Source organism: Penicillium subrubescens, assembly GCF_028828155.1.
Source record: "Penicillium subrubescens strain IBT 31985 chromosome Unknown utg000002l_segment0_segment0, whole genome shotgun sequence".
Lineage (NCBI taxonomy): Eukaryota > Fungi > Ascomycota > Eurotiomycetes > Eurotiales > Aspergillaceae > Penicillium > Penicillium subrubescens.
In genome coordinates, this window is record NW_026643152.1 from 5,556,943 (window position 1) to 5,573,676 (window position 16,734).

The window sequence follows — 16,734 nt, forward strand, 5'->3', positions numbered from 1 at the left end:
CAGCCGCATGCCTGCCTAAAAGCGGATTAGCCACGACGCACAGTAACCGGTAGCGTCAGCGCTTGGCGCATCAACGACCTCATGGCTAGATTCGATTTTGTCGATCGCCGCCGAAACCCGGTCTTCCCGGCAAGCCGATATAAAACAATGGATCAAAGCCACAATCTCTGAATAACCTCATGTCGAAAGTCCCACATAGCTTCATCCGGGGCCATTTGAGAATGTTTGGCGATGTGATGAAATTATCCCCTTTTAACCCCAAAATAGGCACAGGGGTTACAGAATGATATCTAAGCTTGACAATATTACCATTATGTAATCCTGAAAAAAGCGGTAGCCACCGGTATAGGTACTGTTTTTTGGTTCCACCGAGAGGTAAGGACTGCCAAGGAGAAGTCTGGCATCTGCGAGGAGTTCCGGAGGAATGGAGGTACTGTAGGTAGAGACATAATACGGGCTGTGTGATTTGAGATGATTATGGAGAATTCTGTGGGGATTCTATCATGGGATCGGATTGGCGCATGCTGACAGCTTAGGTTAATAGACATTCCACGGGTTTCGTGGGTAAATAATCCCCACTTACCCCAGTAACCTTATCCCACCTCCCCCAGGTTACACCCAGGAGCATTGTGTGGGGATAAATGCGGAGAGGTGGTGGGGATTCAAAACCTTGCACATCATTGATATCGATTGACGTTGCCCCGAAAGTTCAAAACATCGTGATAAACCCCTAACCTGACATCAAAGACTTTTGTTGGCTGCTTTTCTTCAACCTTGTACATACATTGTCAATACAATATGTCCGACGAAATCAAGCACCAGCCGACGCAGTATACAGCGGCGCCAGGCACTGAGCTTTTGATTGATCAAGAGCACTTCAGTTCTGTCCATGACTACCAGCATGTCGCTCATGGTGACGGGCGAATTATTCTTGTCCCACAACCATCGCTGAAAGACCCCAACGACCCATTGTTATGGAGTTGTCTGAAGAAGTGGCTTACTTTTGGCAATGGTCTCTTCTATGCCTTTAACGGAGCAGTCACTGGACCTATGATGGCTGGAGGTATGTCATTGTACCAGTTCCTTTCCTCGTTGTGTTGTTAAACCAAGGTTTAACTTGGCCTTTTTCAAAATATAGGAATGGTCCAGCTCGCCACCTTCTTCAGACGTCCCCTCTCCGATATTACATACAGCAATGGAGCGACCTTGATCTGTCAAGGATTTGGTACTCTTCTTTGGATGTATATCGTGCGCCTAAAAACCCCGTCATAAACAAAACCACTAACTTTCGTTTCATATGATAGGCCATTGGCGGTTAAATTTGGTCGCCGTCCCGTCTATCTCGCATCTAATGCCCTCATGGGTATCGCCTGCGTCTGGCTAGCTATTGCCGCCGAAAAGACCTATCCCCAATTCGTGGTAGCCCGTGCTTTCCTCGGCCTCTTTGAGGCCCCTATTGAAGCCATAGTTCCCAGTACCGTTACCGACATCTTCTATCTGCACGAACGAGGAGAGAAGATTGCCCTATACGGACTGTCTGTGCTCGGTGGTAACGAACTCGGTCCTCTGGCTTCCGCATACATTATTCAGTCGCTGAGTATGCGGTGGGCATTCTTTATCACTGCCATGTCTATTGGTGTCAGCTTGATCATGATGTTTTTCTTCATGCCGGAAACTATGTTCACTGGCCCTCGCCCGAAGATTGTGTCCGTCATTGCAGAAGAAACAAATAAGATCAACGAGTCAGAAGGCAAGCCATCCTGCGAGCACGTCGACGGTGATACCTCTATGAATACTGTGCCAAGGGAGCTGGAGTCGTTGACCACGAAGAAACGATCTTACAGGAATGAGCTCTTCCAGGTCGGTATCAACCATGATATCAGTTTCTGGCAGATATTTAAACGACCTTTTATTTTGATGGCTTATCCGACTGTGGTCTGGTCAAGTATCGTCTATGGAATGAGTCTGAGCTGGAACGTTATTCTGGGATCTCTTGTCGCTCAACTATTTGCACCACCGTAAGCAATACTTCCTCCACTTATAAACTCATGAGAACAAGGTTAACCAGAATGATTGCTCTCCACAGGCCATACTTTTTCGCTTCCGGTGCCCAAGGTCTCGTCTTTATATCCCCTCTCCTCGGCTCTCTCGTCGGCACATATCTCGCCGGTCCTCTCGCCGATCAAATCGCTACCTGGTTCACAGCCCGTAACTTAGGTTTTCGCGAGCCCGAAATGCGTCTCCCCACCTGTATCGTCGCCGCCTTCCTCACTTTCGTTGGCGCCCTGATATCCGGCCTCACCTACCACTATCAGACGCACTGGGTTGGTCCTATTGTCGGGTTCGGGGTTTTATCCGCTGGCGCGCAGATGGGAGCGACACTTGCCATCTCGTACAGTTTGGATTGTCACAAGGAGCTGTCGGCGGAAATTATGGTGACCATCTCCTGCCTCAAATCTGGCGTAGCTTGGATCTGGACCTGGTGTATCAACGACTGGGTTAGTTCAAGCGGCCTCTTGACTGTGCTTATGTCCGTGGCGGCTATTAATGTGGCTGTTTACATGACGACGTTTATTTTCCATTTGTATGGGAAAAAGATCCGGATCTGGCTGCACAAGAAAAACTTCATGGGCGAGGAGTCAGAACGGGAGTAACCACTTGTCATTTCCTTAGGTTGATCCATTTGAATCCGATCATATTGAATTGAACCAAATGTACCATATTGGTAGACGTCTATTCTTACTTCACCTTCTCTATAATAAACGCCATTTTCCTTTACGAAAGTTCAAGGAGCCTATAGTCAGATTCTTTGAAATATTTAGTGAATTGGAATGCGTTAATTATTTCTTTTCTAGAATTGAGTAGAGGTTGATTTTATGCCTTCGGATTAAAAAAGTATAGGTTGGCTTCACTGCTAGGAGTACTGGGCTTTGGTCCAACCACAAGCAATGTAAAATTTTGAAAGTTCGTTGCTGTTGCCATACCCGAAATCAAATTCCAAGGACGCAAATCGTTGCTCTCCCCACGGTAAGATGCCACAACCTCCATTGGCCTTTTCTGCCATTAGTGCAATATGAATCCCACCTACTCTTCTTCCCCACGATACCTATGGGTGACACGATTCCCACTTACTTCCCTTCCCCACTTCCTTCTCCACCCACTCCAGTTCTCAAGGGTGGGGAAGAGACACGTGACGTTTACATCTCCGATTTAAACTGATTGATGTCTTCTCTGTTGGTGAGTTTACTTTAGTCTACCTGGGTCGAGATCAGGTGGTATTCAAATTCACCGAGATATTAAGACGAACTTGACAAGGGCGAATTTTCCACAAAAACAACATTCGCACCAAACCACATAATGTCACCTTCGCTGCTTTACAACGATACCTTCGACGAGGATGTTCCAATCCTCATTATTGGCGGTGGCCCATCGGGTTTACTATTAGCATTCATGCTTGAGAAATTTGGCAGTCCGTTTACCTCCTCCGATTTAGGAGAAAGCACCATACTTCAAAGATGGATACTGACGGAGTTTTAAACTTCAGTCCGATCATTAATTGCCGAAAGATATGCCACCAGGTTAGCTGCTCCCAAGGCACACGCCTTGAGCCCTCGATCACTCGAGATGTGTCGCCAATTCGGGCTGGACGTGAACGAGATTCGCATGACCGGTACCTCTCGCAAAGACGCCTATTGGGTCAACTTCATCACAAGCTTAGCTGGCGAGTCGGTTGGCAAATTGCCCTATGAGCGCATGGACGCTGAAGTGCTTAACAGCACTCCTACTGTTGGTTCCCGATGTACCCCAAACGGAGACTTTGCAATACTAAATTGGCACACAGATGATTCACAATATCCCACAGCCTGCTTTTGAAGAGATGATTGCCAGTAGGCTATCGCAGAGTAACCTGGTCGAGATCCGCAAGAACCACACTTTTATCAGCTTAGAGCAGGTAAGAAATTTTCTTATTCTGGTCCTGTAATATCTATTCACTGAATCACCTAGTTTGATGGCTATGTTATCACAACAATCAAGGACCGTGATTCGAACGAAACATACAGGGTCCGCTCGAAGCATGTAGTTGCTTGTGACGGCGCAAAGAGTGCTGTGCGCAACTTTCTGGGCATTGAAAGCGAGGGCGAGGATTCTTGTGAGTATAAATTGTTTTTCTGATTCCAATAGCCAACAATTAACGACCTATCTAGATGAAACGATGATGACTATCCATTTCAACGCGGATCTTCGTCCCATTGTAAAGGAGCAGGTCGGTATGCTTCACTGGGCTATGGATCCCTTGGTATCTGGATTTATCATTGCCTATGATCTATCCGGAAACCAAGTTCTGATTTGCAATTTCGACGTATGTTCACTGTTTGTCCCGCTTTGTCATAATCGATACTGACTTATTCAATCCAGTCCAAGAAATACCCCGTCGATTCTTGGAATGAAGAGCACTGCCGCAAGGTCGTCGACGCTGCCATCGGTGCGAAAACCAAGTATGACGTTCTCAGTTTCCGTCCATGGATACTGAGCCGAAAGGTTGCCAAGTCTTACCGTGATGGACGGGTCTTCCTGTCAGTATATCTCTAGCTTTTCGTTCTAAATTACATATCATGAAAAAAGCTAACTTATGTCCCAGTGCTGGTGATGCCGCTCACTCCTTCCCTCCCACAGGCGGCCTAGGTCTAAACTCCGGCCTCGGCGACGTCCACAACCTAGCTTACAAGCTGGCAGCCGTACATCGTGGCTCCGCCACCGAGGCACTTCTGGATACATACGAAGCCGAGCGTCGTCAGGTTGCCTTGGTAAATTCGCAACAAAGCGTGAAAAACGGAAAGAAAATTTTCCGTTTGCTCAAGACACTCGGTACTACCGATCCCGATGTCGACATTGCTCGTCAGAATTTATATCAGAAGATTCACGATGAAAAGGCTATAGTCAATATCAACAAAGGAATTGAGGACCAGCGTGAGCATTTCGATAATCTCGGCCTGCACATCGGCTACGTGTATGGTGATAATCGGATCCCTGAGAACGCATCCGTATATGAGCCCGTCTGCGTGCCTGGAGCTCGGTTGCCCCATGCTTGGATTAAACTCTCTGATCCGGAGAAGTTGCAGCTTCCCGCAATTGACTCATCGTATTTTGGTGCTAGCCCACAGAAAGTGGCGGAAATGACCTACTCTACGCTGGACCTGTGTCGGTTTGACAGCTTCACTATCCTGGTCGACGAGAGCTTCTTCTCGGAGTTCAAGCCCGCTATTCAAAAGGCGTTGCAGCAAGTGGCTGACATCACGGCTTCGAGCTTATCACTGCAAGTGGTTGTCATGGGTTTGGATTTCGTGCTACAGCATGGTCAGGAAAAATGGGATGATGTGGTCCCTGTGAAGCAGGGCAAGGCCGTGCTAGTACGTCCAGACCAACACATTCTCGCTGTCTTGGATCGGAAAGATAGCGCAGCGTTTATTGTGGAGGCTTTGAAGAGCCACTTGGCATGGTCAACGAGCAATAGAGTGGCTGCCCTATGATTATTGAATGCGATGGATTTCTTGTTCGATAGAGATATAGTTCAAAAACGTCTTGCATTTTTATTTAGTAAGTTTGTCTCGATATGCGAATTGAAAACGGTAATCCAGAAATTTAGCCACCCTTTCAGCTTCTACTCAGTAATGTATGGCTTGGATAATTGCGTGTAATCTCTTGAATGAGTGCAGATCTAAGACAAATAGAGGAGTTGAGAAAGAGGAACGAATAAATCGCTACAAGGTAAGACCGCCCCGCGAGTGACGTGCTCAATATCTATGATACCCGACGCACTCCACATCACATCAACCAGCCATCCACATTGCCAACTACCTACTGCCTAGGTAGCATCGACAAGCGACCAATTATCTCTTCCATCTGTGCCGAAATCCCCCATCGCGAAGCAACAGTCTTCAAACTGATCTGCACCGAATTCACTTCTTGCATCAAGTTCACCTCGGTCATTACCTCGCTCGTGCCAGTCGGATTCAACACGCTAAGTAATTCCCTGGCACCGGTGAAATCAATCAGATCGGGAGATGCATATACTCGTGTCTGTGCAGAAGCTGGAACAGACATGCTCTCCCTTGATTGGGCTTCGCCGGCGGTATTGTTTCCCACCAAGACACCAACCCACACATCCTGCCATCGCCATTCCTTAGGAATCTTAACTTTCTCCTTATTCCATAGGTGAACCGCTATAAGAATCATAGCCGATGAGAAGAGGCAGCCAGGAATATGAATTGCATGGGCATGACCGCCGGGAATCTCGTTAACAAGACGGATTATGGAGACGGAGTGAAGAACAGCGCGGAAAGCGTCGATACTTTGGGCCCAGACGGCTAGGTCGAAGGGTCGTGCCCATCCTCGAACGGGGATACCACTCAGGACTTGCGGTACGTCATATGCGTCGCAGATACGACGGTAGAGGGATATGGTTGGGGTGGAAAGCTCGATGCACACTGCGTGCCAGCGGATCAGAGTCTGGAGGGATTCGACGCTCCGGGATGTGCTGAGATGGCCTTCATGTATGTTCATGAGACCTTGGATGAGCTGGGAGGCTGGGATTGTTCCCAGTGCGGGACTGTTAATGTCGTGTAACTCCGCGATTAATGATTGTAAGCCTTCGAGTAGGACCATGATCGATAGTCGGGAGAGTTGTAGTGGTGGTGCCTTGGTGTAATCCTTCGCGCAGAATTCGATGAATAAATCTGAGAATGAAATCTGCGCATGGTCCAATGCCGCCATTTGAATGATCCATTCATCGGCTGTCTCGGCGGCAAATGCAGCGTCCGAACAGGCGGCCGCGATTTTGTTGGTGGGATGACGAGCGCTGGCCGCAGAGCCTGATGCGTGCGAGATGAGCCCGTCCAGAACATAATGCCCGAGTGTTGCTCGCCGTTGAATTTCTGCAGCCACCCAGGTACGCCAGGCGGCTTCTTTAACCGCCGGCTCTGCTTCCAAGCTAGGTATATCTCCTAGTTGAAGCTCGTCCACTGTGTACATGCCTGATGTCCTGGCCCAATAGAAACCCAATCCATGAAAAACAAACGCAGTTGTCCTGATACTAGTATTACTGGAAAGCAATGCATATGTCTGCCCCAGAAGAGCCGTGAGAACCAACTGAATGCCATCACACTGGTCCCGCGGCCCTCGTAGTTTGATCAGACTCTGCCACGAGGTTGCAACGGCGGTATGCCCTAATTTCCACAGCATTTCTCCTTGCTGCGAGGCGTCAGGGAGACATGCAAAGAGGGAACCCAGAGCAACCATATTCAACAAGAGAGGGGAGATACACTCCCGCACGGAGAACGTAGGCTCGTGAAGTATTGGAAAAGACGGCGATACTCGGCTGAAGTATTCTCTCAGACATGTGTCCACGAAAGACGGGGTAACTCCCGTGTTGTGCAGATCATTGGTAAGTCTCTTCGATAGGTCATCAATGAGCTTGTGAAGTTCATGCACTGCATGCTGGCCTGAGTTCTCCTGGCCGTCCTCCACGGGGGGTACGGACCGTAAACAAGTCAATGCCGAGATTAACGGATAGGAGTTATCTGAGACGATAGGCAATAGCAGCGATGAACTGTTTTGAAAATCCGGCATCAGCCACTCGAGCAGATCTTCAGATTCATGCGTAGAGTGATTTGCGAGGAGAGATTGGCCAAAGAACCTGGATTGCTCATTCGAGTAATCAGCCGGTTCCAGAGAAATTGAGGGGAATGATGGTGCTGGTGTTCTGGGAAGGACTAATCCACCGGTCGTAGTGTGGTCCTCCTGCCGTGGTGTACTGACAGGAGTACTGATAGTGGAAATTCGCGGTGGTCTTTTTGCATGTAGCTTCATGTGCCGATTCAGCACATCCTGTCTGCCAAATGCTTTATTGCATTCTGTGCAATGAAATGGTTTCAGATTGATGTCTAGTTCAACTCTATTTTAGCTATTTTCTTCTTCAAGGGGCGGATTAAAGTGCCATGGTACTGAGTATAAAGTGATCACTCACGTGTTCTCTCATGTCTCTATGCTTCATTCAGCGTCATGGTATATTGTCACAAGGAAAGATGATCACGTACTGTGAGATGTTCTAATTTTGTGTAGGCCTTAGCACAAACCCGACAGTCATACTTCTTGAGGGTATTGGTCGGGGTGGCTCCGCTTGTGACTAGGGGGAGTGACATTATTATGAGCACTCTGCATAAACGAGTTGTAGAGGAGAGGACAGGAAGTGGGAAAGGCGGATGGGGAAGTGGGAAAGACAAACGGTCTGGGGATGATCCGGCTACCGCGGCTACCCCGCAAATCCTGGGCCACTGGATCGGAAAAATCTACTTAATCAGCAACAGCCCTAGTGAACCTGGATTCTTGATGAGATTTATGCTTCATAGCCAAGGCGTCTATCCATTTTACATGATCTTAGCTTGCTGGTCATTCTGCGGACTAATACTGTACACTAGAACTACTTTCAACTAGACCGAGTTCGTATTTCACACTCAGTAGCGAGACGGACCCGCTGTCTGTCATTCACTTAAGCTTCTTACACAACCGTGACTATGAAGAATCTTGAAATCTACAATTCTAGTTGTCGGACAACAAGGAGAAGAACGAGGAAACACTTCAACCTGGTGTTAACCAATTACTAAAATATACGTTATCAATTCACTAGTCACATCCCGAGAATCAGGGCCTCGAGTCGGAGGGCAAGTACATAAAAAGTATATCACAATATTCATTCCTTCACAGCAAACTTCTCATACATCCCCGGCAAAATCGAAGCCAATATCGCCATTTCCTCCGTCGCATGCCTCAACAAACCCAGGGCAAACCCCTCATCCACCGCCCCGCGTCTCTGCTCAGCATCAAGCCCGGGGATATCCCCTAACCAAAACCTCGACCTCATCCTCACACCATCGGGCTCATCCTTAATCAAATGCACAAGATGCCCCCCATACACAACCTCCCCACTTTCATCATCCCAATTCCCCACCCGTCCACAAACAGCAGTTGAATACCCCGCCCGCTTAAAATCCTCCTTCCAAGTGTCCCCGAAATAAACACCCGGATCAACAAAAGAAATCTTAAGCTTAGCAAGTTTTCCACCAATATATTCGTGCACGAGGTGGTGCCCGCCGATATAAGTACTGTTATTATCGCGGGGCCCTTCCCAGTCGGAGAAGACGTGGTCGCGGGGGTGCCAGAGTTTGTATTGGGGTGTTTTGTGGATCCAGCCGAACCACCAGTCTATCATGGAGCCGGTTGAGCCTGGCATGTAGGTTGAGGCGGCGATGTGGTGCATGCCGTCGGGGGTGATGGAGATTCCGGCCTCGAGGGGGAGGTAAGGGTTCGAAATGAGGTGTTTGGCGTCGGTGAGGGGGAGGCCATTGGGGAGGGGGGTTGGTGAGTTCATTGTGTAGGTTCCAGGTGTGATTGGGATTTGGTATTTTGTAAAGGAATTGATAGATTGTATATAAGAGGTACTATACATGCGGACAATCCTTAAATATACAGTCCTTCCTATAAGCTGTGGGGACGGTCTAGGTCTTGGGTCGGTGGGGAATGTGATGGGGCTGAGGTGGGAAAGGTGGGAAAGTGTTCTGGCAACTCCAGCACTTGGAAGGTTCTGTGGCGGAGTGCCTTGGTTATTGTAGCGCATTAGGTAGCTGATGATTTGGCTATCAGATTATTAGATGGTCTACCAACCACTGCCATCCTGCTGTCGCGCAGGACAAGCAGTGGTTAACATAGGTTCTTAACATACGATGCCTCTGTTTTTCGTTGATTTTGTTCGTCTAATCCGATTTCTCCGTTCGATCACGATATTTGCATTATTACATCTTCGATCAGATCCTCGATCAGATCCTCTATCAACTACTGCCATCCTACTATCGCACAAGACAAGCAGTAGTGGTCAACAGAGGTTCTCAACATACGATCCCTCCAGGTTTTTCGTTGTATCCCTATCTTTTTCCGTTGAATCCTAATTCTTTTTTCGTTAAATCTAGTTTTTCGTTCGATCTAATTCTTGCATTATTAAATCTTTGTATTATTAGATCCTCTACCAGCCACTACCTGTCTATCCTCCTATCGCGTAAGACAAGCAAGTTGTAGTTAGTAGATGTTCTTAACATACAATGTCTCAATTTTTTTTGCCTTCTTTCAATCCTGATTTCTTGGGTTCAATCCGATCTTTTCGTCTATTCCGATTCTATTTTTGCATTATCAGATCCGACCCGAATCCCAGGGCCGAGATAAATGCTAAAACCATCGAGCGTTTGAAACCATCGAACTAAATCCATACAGCAAAGCAATCGAAATCATCAAAGCTCACCCCGCGACCTAATCGTTATACCTTCATTCTATCCATCGCATAATGTCAACTACCTAACACTCATAACAGACTGGGAACTGCGAATTGCGAATTTTCCTCGTGTATCACTTTACCTTAGCCTTGCGCTTAATGGATGGCACAGCAGCGGTACCTTATGCGCTGATGTTAGGTCGAGGTGCACATAATTGAAAGTCGGGCGAGCGGAGAGGAGAGTTAGAAGGTTGATATTACGACGACAGGGAAGGGTATGAGTGAAGCAAAGAAGGTAGGTCGTTATTGAATTAAAGTAGCGATACATTTCATCAAATCACTGTGATAAGCTCATCACATCTCATCTCATACAAAAAGTCCTATATCCTTCTTAATGGGCGGGTATACATGCATCATATCAGTTTCACGTTCGTATTGAATCCAGTTCAAAAAAAGATGAAAGGGCAAAGAAAAGAGCCAGCGCGGAGCAAAACGTGCGTCCAAAACCCTATGGCAAAGGCGGCAGGGTGTTGTAAGTAAGCCCTGGGTCCACGTCCATAGAGATCTCAAGGTCACTCTCACTCTCACTCTCTGTGTGTGGCTTACTCCCTCTGCGTAGCAGTGGCCTTCTCAGGATCACTCTCATACCCATCGCGATTCATACCGCGCTGCGCCGCAACAACGGCCAAATCAGCATCATGATCCGCATCAAAGTTCCTGCCCAGGCGTTCCGGACCCGCAATCGTCAACAAAATAACATAAGCAAACACACAGCCCATAAAGATACAAATAACTTTGCCATACTCATACCGATGCGGCGCAGCCTTAGTAGGCGGCAACGGGAACTGCTCGCCAATAGTAGACTCGATGGTGGAACTAGCCGACGACACCAAGTTACCCAACTGGTACGAGGTACCAACCACAAAGGTACGGATGGAACCTGGGGACAGTTCCATCAGGTGAATGGGGATGACGCCCCAGGCTCCTTGGACCATGAATTGCTCGAAGAAGGCGGCGGCCATAACGCTTTCGTTTTTGATGAAGGTGTATGGGTAGAGGAGGGCGCCGCCGACGATGCAGATGATTATTATGGAGAAGCGGCGGCCGAAGATTTGAGAGGCCCAGCCACAGAGGGTGCCGCCGGAGAGGGCGCCGAGGTTGGCGACGACTTGGGTGATTGTGACGCCGTTTTTGGAGAGGTTGAATTGGTTGCTGAGCATGGTGGGGTAGAGGTCTTGGGAGCCGTGGGACTGGAAGGGAGGAAGAGAGAATGTTAGATTGATTTGCAGCAGAAGGGTGAAATTGGTAGTTGAGGTGTATGTACGTACCATGAAGTTGAAACCGGCCATGAGCAGGACAAGGTAGATCAGCAGCAGCCAGTGGCGCTTGAGGGCGACCTTACCCTCAGACATAAAGGAAGCAGCAACACCACCACGCATCTCGGCACGCGCCTCCTGACGACGACGGAAGGTCTCCGTCTCGGGCAGACACAGACGGAACGCGATGATCAACAGAGGAGGGCAGGCAGCGAACCAGTACAGCGGACGCCAGCCGTGGGAGGTAGTATCGACGAGACCGCGCGCAAAGGCCGTCGCCAGGAGATATCCAAAAGCATAACCCTGCTGCAGCAAACCAGAGATAATACCACGAGCCTCGGGCGGGCAATCCTCGAGCGCAGTAGCCGCAGCGTTGCCGTACAGACCGCCCATGGCGATACCAAAGATGGCACGGCAGGCCAGGAACTGCTTGTAGGTCTGACAGAAACCACCACCGAGCTCGATGACGACGAAGAGCAGCTGGTTAACGACAAAGGGCCATTTACGACCGTAACGATCAGAGGCAATACCGAAGATGATGGCGCCGATGGATCGCAGCATCAGCACGAGGGTGATACCCCAGGTGATGTCGGTAATGGATTTGTCAAAGGTCTTGGCCAGCTGGGAGGTGGTCAGGGAGACGGTGAAGAAATCGAATGCATCCCAGGTCCAGCCGCAGAAGGCGACCTGCATGAAGGTGGTCAGTATATTGATTCTATGCGAAGCAAGAATAGGGTACGTACCGCGAAGAACATCCATTGTTGTCGGTTCAACAGAGTCAGGGCCTTGAACGGATTCGGGGCCGGGTTCATGGGCGGCACCAGCGAGGGAATACGCGTAGCGATGTATCGCCCGACACTCATATGTTCCTCGACATCGGGTGAGTTCTGCGCGTGCGCAGATTGGTCGTAAGTGTCAGCCATGACTGCACCGGTGACCGGGGGCTACTCGGCGAGTAGATTTGGGAGCCGAAAAAAAGAGACTTGGAAAAATCGCCGTGGGATGGTCAAGGCTGATACACAGAAAAGACTCCTGCTCAGGGTCTGGACGTGGTGAAAAGGAGATGAAGAGAGGGATGAGCAAAGAAGGCTGGGGAAGTGAGGAGGAGGTGAGAAGAGGATGGGATGCGACTCTAAATACTACCTCAAGGCTCAAGCTTGGATCTTTTTTGAATCAACAGTGGAACTCACCAACCCCGCTCCACGATAAACAGGGATGGGCTGCAAGTGTCTCATTCGTTGTGCTGACGGTCCGCCATCCAACTGGGGAAGACCCGATGATTTGCTTCTTCCCCCAGTCACCGCCGATCGTTGCACTTTCTGGGGAAGTGGTGGTCCACAGCTGGTCTCCCCCCGGGGAATCATGGAATTCAAGTTGATGCTATCAACTAAACTTTCCCACTTTCATACTCCATTCTTCCATATATTGTTCGCTTTGACGCCTCCAACCACTCTTCACCCATTTCTGGTCCTACATCAAAGCTACCGGACCCAGTCCGGAAACCAGACCCAAGCCGCCACGACGAATAACAAGGCCGGCATCGCCGAGGAGCATGACCGAGATTCGTACTTAAAGTGCGAGGGTCTCCACCAAGAAGTCAATTTGCCTCGTGGCTAGTGAGTGCAGATTGGCTCTCGTCGCCGGGACATGTCAAACAGCCCGGTTAGGTGGGATCAAAGGGAATTAGAGCCGGCCCTATGCACGCCTCACATCCCGAGAAGAACTCGGGATTCTTTGCGTGGTGATGAACTTTGTGAACTTACTCCTCAAAGTTACTCTCAAAGTTACCAGCCAAGGTCCAGCCAAGCCCAGCCTCTCCGCACTAAGCATCTCTGGGCAAAGAAGCTTCTCTCGCCCCCCCGCGCCCCCCATGTCACGTTATCACGGAGGTTGTCCGTTCACCTTTTGCTTCCTCCTGGATCCGGAGGAAAATCCTGAAAAGCCACACAAAGTCTCTCCCGACAGACTCCGTGAACTGCGTGATGACCTCCTCTCCTCTCCCGATTTCATCCGGGCCAGACTGCCTTGATTGTTGACCTGTTGATCTGCTCAGACCGGGGATTGCGGAGGAACCTGGAGACAAGAAATCTCTCTCGGGCCCCCACGACCCACTATACCCGGGGGCGACCACGGCACGGACACAGGCACTGAACGTAGCCACAGTACGGAAATTGACTCCCATTCCCTTCAGCCGGCAGGGCATTTCGCGCGAGGAGCTACTGTTACCGAATCCGCTAATGGTCGGTCCGTTCAACCTCCGCCCTGAATCAACGGCCTTTGAAAAAATGCCGATTTAGCCTAGCACCATCCACCCACGTACAACACCAGCATACAGTACTACGCGACCGCAGAGATTTACAGTATTTTAAGGACCCAGACGCAGGACTGACACACGGTTATACACCCGTTGACATACCGGTGTATCGCCATAGGTCACTGACCAGAAACCCGCCTCGGCCTTGGGGCTCTTTCAGGCTGGTGCCCCAGCAGATTAACCTTTTTACTCCGAGACTCGGCGGGCCGGGGGCGAAGCTTGGCAGGTTAGGGTTTGCCAGATATCGTACAAACACCATGTGTATGTGCTTAATAATGCGGAGTCGGGATGGTGGATTGGATAGACTTTCGGAAGTTGGCCGACTACCTGTAACCTGATAGGTAGGTAGGTCCTGAACTTGCCTGGCCATATATGCCTCTGCTTAACTCTGGTGTCTCCCCGGAGATGATTAGCGAGTGGTTTTAGAATGTGGAAATAAATCCGGGGTAATACCGAAATATAGCCGAATGGGAGGATGGTGCCATATGCTTCGAAAATATACACTACCCCCGCAACAAGGTACCTAGTACCTATAGTGTGTAGTTTGCTCACCGGGGTAGCCCCAGTACCATGCAACATGCATAATTTTGCCTACCGTATCTCCATCACTCCCAAACTCCATACCATTTACGACACGACACCTTCATTCCCAATCCCTCGGATTGGCTCCAAACCACCGCGTCGTCACCATCACCATCGATCAGATCACCTCAACCCGGAATCTATCCTGATACAACAACCCCCAACACAAAAACCTACGACAACCCCCGAAACTACCACAATCCAGCACCATCTTCGTCCTCGTTCTCCCTAACCAATCACATCCTAGATACAATACTGATTGACATCAAAGCTAATCCCAACCCGCAGCCACCACTTTAAACGCCGTTGATCCAATTGGATCATCTCGCCGCGTGGATTTAGCCTAGAACACCCCTCCCGCATGTGCGTTAGTTCCTGTGTATGGTTTTTCTCCACTTCGTCAGCTATAGCTCCGTTGTTGGAAAGGATGGCCCGTAGCTGAAACCCCCTCGTTAGGATTGGGATAAGCGTTCAGACGCGAATATCGGAGGATTAAGGGTTTGGGATGAGGATGGGACGGGATTTTTCGGGGAGAGGATGTCGGTTAGAGTGTAGATGACGAGTTTATGGCTCCTCAGTTGATGTGTCTTGTTGAAGAGTGGACGCAGAGCCGATGATACTCCGCGGAGGTGGTTACGATAATGGCTGTTGTTAGAAGATTTTGTTGGCATGAGTCAAGTTTGTCCTTGCTTAGAGCTTCGATACTTTGGGATACATCGGTTGCAGGGTCTGTGCAGTTTTTTCATCCGATTTTGCATTAAGGGGAGATGGTTACCTTGAAGCTACAGGTACTGAATCGAGGTTACTTGGGAAATGGTTCCTATTCATTGACATGAAGAAATCACAGTTCCTCTCAGTGGAAAGGAAGAATCTCTGATTCTCATGAATCAGTCCATCTGACAGTGACACCCTTCTGTCTGGCAATGCTTTTGCGAATCCAACATACCTAATATCACTTCTCTAGAGTCAAACTCCAATTACGATTCTCAACGTTTCTTGCTACTTTCACAATGATAATGCCTGTTTCATAATGTGGACTCGGGCTGGGACCTGGCTTGTTCAGGAGCTGTTAAGCACTTTGGTTCTATTCTAGAGGCCGGGCATGTTCACATTGACTTCACTCTCTCTTTTGCTTTATCACTGACATTCCGAATTCCTCAATTAGGTATTCTCCCTTCTGAGTAGAGCCACAAGGCTCTAGGGAATGTCACGAAAGCTGACTCGGGCACAAACACATAATACGTCCACAAAACCTTGTCAGATGGAATGAATTGCATTCTTCTCAACATAGGATCTTTCACCCTGCAATCCAGCGAAGAGTACAGCTTCGGTTCCCGTCAAGATCACACATCGTTCCCAGTTCCCCAAAGATTATCAACATGTTCCTGAATGCTATTAATCACTCTGCTCTATGGTATTAAACCTCCCTTCCTTGCAATGCCCAACTGAACTTATCATCAACCATCAACCATCAACCATTCCCATCCACTTCTCACTTCTCCTCAACCTTCTCAACAAAACAAGCAGTCCCATACGCACAAATCTGCGAACAACTCCCAAAATTCTCCACATCAAACCTAAGCGCAATAATCGCATTCCCCCCGCGACTCATACACTCCCCAACCAACCGCTCCATCGCCTCCTCCCGAGACGTATACATCAAATTTGTGAAGATTCGGATCTCGCCGCCCACTGCTGTACGCAGTGCACCGCCAATATCTGCGCCCCAGTTTCGGGCTCGTACTGTGATGCCGTAGATTGTGCCGAGGACTTTTGTGATTTTGTAGCCGGGGAGGTCGTTCATTGTTGATGTTATTACGCCGTGGGTGTCGGTGAAGCAGGAGGGGATGGCTTTGTTATCTTTTTTGGAGGGGTTTGACATTTTGCAGGGTGGGAGAGTAGGTTGTAGGTGTGGTGGATGTGGTGTATATTGTGAGTGGTTGTTGGCTTCTAGGCTGCGCGGGTGTTAGTCGGATGGAATGTAGGCGAGAGGATAGAAATAGCTTACAGGATTCAATTCGCGATCGTGTCGAGTGTGTGAATAGATGCTTTTATTTTCTTCTGTTAAGACATGAGTCGTGTGGTTCCGCTTGCTATATAAAGGGCGCGAGCTTCGAGACTCGTATTATGCCGTCATATCCGCCAATGCGGCATTTTTGAGGTTAGTGGTTGCTGGGTATTTACCCGATGAAGTAACCTCGTATTCG

General features: G+C 49.0%; 7 protein-coding genes across 7 annotated transcripts; 2 read left to right on the top strand and 5 right to left on the bottom strand.

Annotated features, from left to right (window-relative positions):
• Positions 1-798: 798 nt before the first annotated feature.
• On the top strand, positions 799-2,654 carry N7473_003336 (uncharacterized protein; the record flags this gene model as incomplete). The annotated part of the gene is made up of 4 exons (XM_057149276.1): positions 799-1,063; positions 1,139-1,241; positions 1,305-2,018; positions 2,087-2,654. 4 exons carry the CDS (start codon positions 799-801, stop codon positions 2,652-2,654), a joined length of 1,650 nt encoding a protein of 549 aa, XP_057012930.1.
• Positions 2,655-3,357: 703 nt separating this feature from the next.
• Positions 3,358-5,528, top strand: N7473_003337 (FAD binding domain-containing protein; the record flags this gene model as incomplete). The annotated part of the gene is made up of 7 exons (XM_057149277.1): positions 3,358-3,469; positions 3,545-3,786; positions 3,842-3,952; positions 4,006-4,150; positions 4,206-4,360; positions 4,417-4,574; positions 4,640-5,528. The coding sequence occupies 7 exons, from the start codon at positions 3,358-3,360 to the stop codon at positions 5,526-5,528; spliced, it is 1,812 nt and encodes a 603-aa protein (XP_057012931.1).
• A 328-nt stretch (positions 5,529-5,856) lies between these two features.
• N7473_003338 (uncharacterized protein) lies at positions 5,857-7,866 on the bottom strand (the record flags this gene model as incomplete). The annotated part of the gene is made up of 1 exon (XM_057149278.1): positions 5,857-7,866. The coding sequence occupies one exon, from the start codon at positions 7,864-7,866 to the stop codon at positions 5,857-5,859; it is 2,010 nt and encodes a 669-aa protein (XP_057012932.1).
• Positions 7,867-8,746: 880 nt separating this feature from the next.
• N7473_003339 (uncharacterized protein) lies at positions 8,747-9,424 on the bottom strand (the record flags this gene model as incomplete). The annotated part of the gene is made up of 1 exon (XM_057149279.1): positions 8,747-9,424. One exon carries the CDS (start codon positions 9,422-9,424, stop codon positions 8,747-8,749), a length of 678 nt encoding a protein of 225 aa, XP_057012933.1.
• Positions 9,425-10,917: 1,493 nt separating this feature from the next.
• N7473_003340 (sugar transporter family protein) lies at positions 10,918-12,554 on the bottom strand (the record flags this gene model as incomplete). The annotated part of the gene is made up of 3 exons (XM_057149280.1): positions 10,918-11,565; positions 11,644-12,318; positions 12,375-12,554. 3 exons carry the CDS (start codon positions 12,552-12,554, stop codon positions 10,918-10,920), a joined length of 1,503 nt encoding a protein of 500 aa, XP_057012934.1.
• Positions 12,555-13,504: 950 nt separating this feature from the next.
• On the bottom strand, positions 13,505-13,834 carry N7473_003341 (uncharacterized protein; the record flags this gene model as incomplete). The annotated part of the gene is made up of 1 exon (XM_057149281.1): positions 13,505-13,834. One exon carries the CDS (start codon positions 13,832-13,834, stop codon positions 13,505-13,507), a length of 330 nt encoding a protein of 109 aa, XP_057012935.1.
• Positions 13,835-16,019: 2,185 nt separating this feature from the next.
• N7473_003342 (YbjQ family protein) lies at positions 16,020-16,409 on the bottom strand (the record flags this gene model as incomplete). The annotated part of the gene is made up of 1 exon (XM_057149282.1): positions 16,020-16,409. The coding sequence occupies one exon, from the start codon at positions 16,407-16,409 to the stop codon at positions 16,020-16,022; it is 390 nt and encodes a 129-aa protein (XP_057012936.1).
• Between the last annotated feature and the right edge of the window lie 325 nt (positions 16,410-16,734).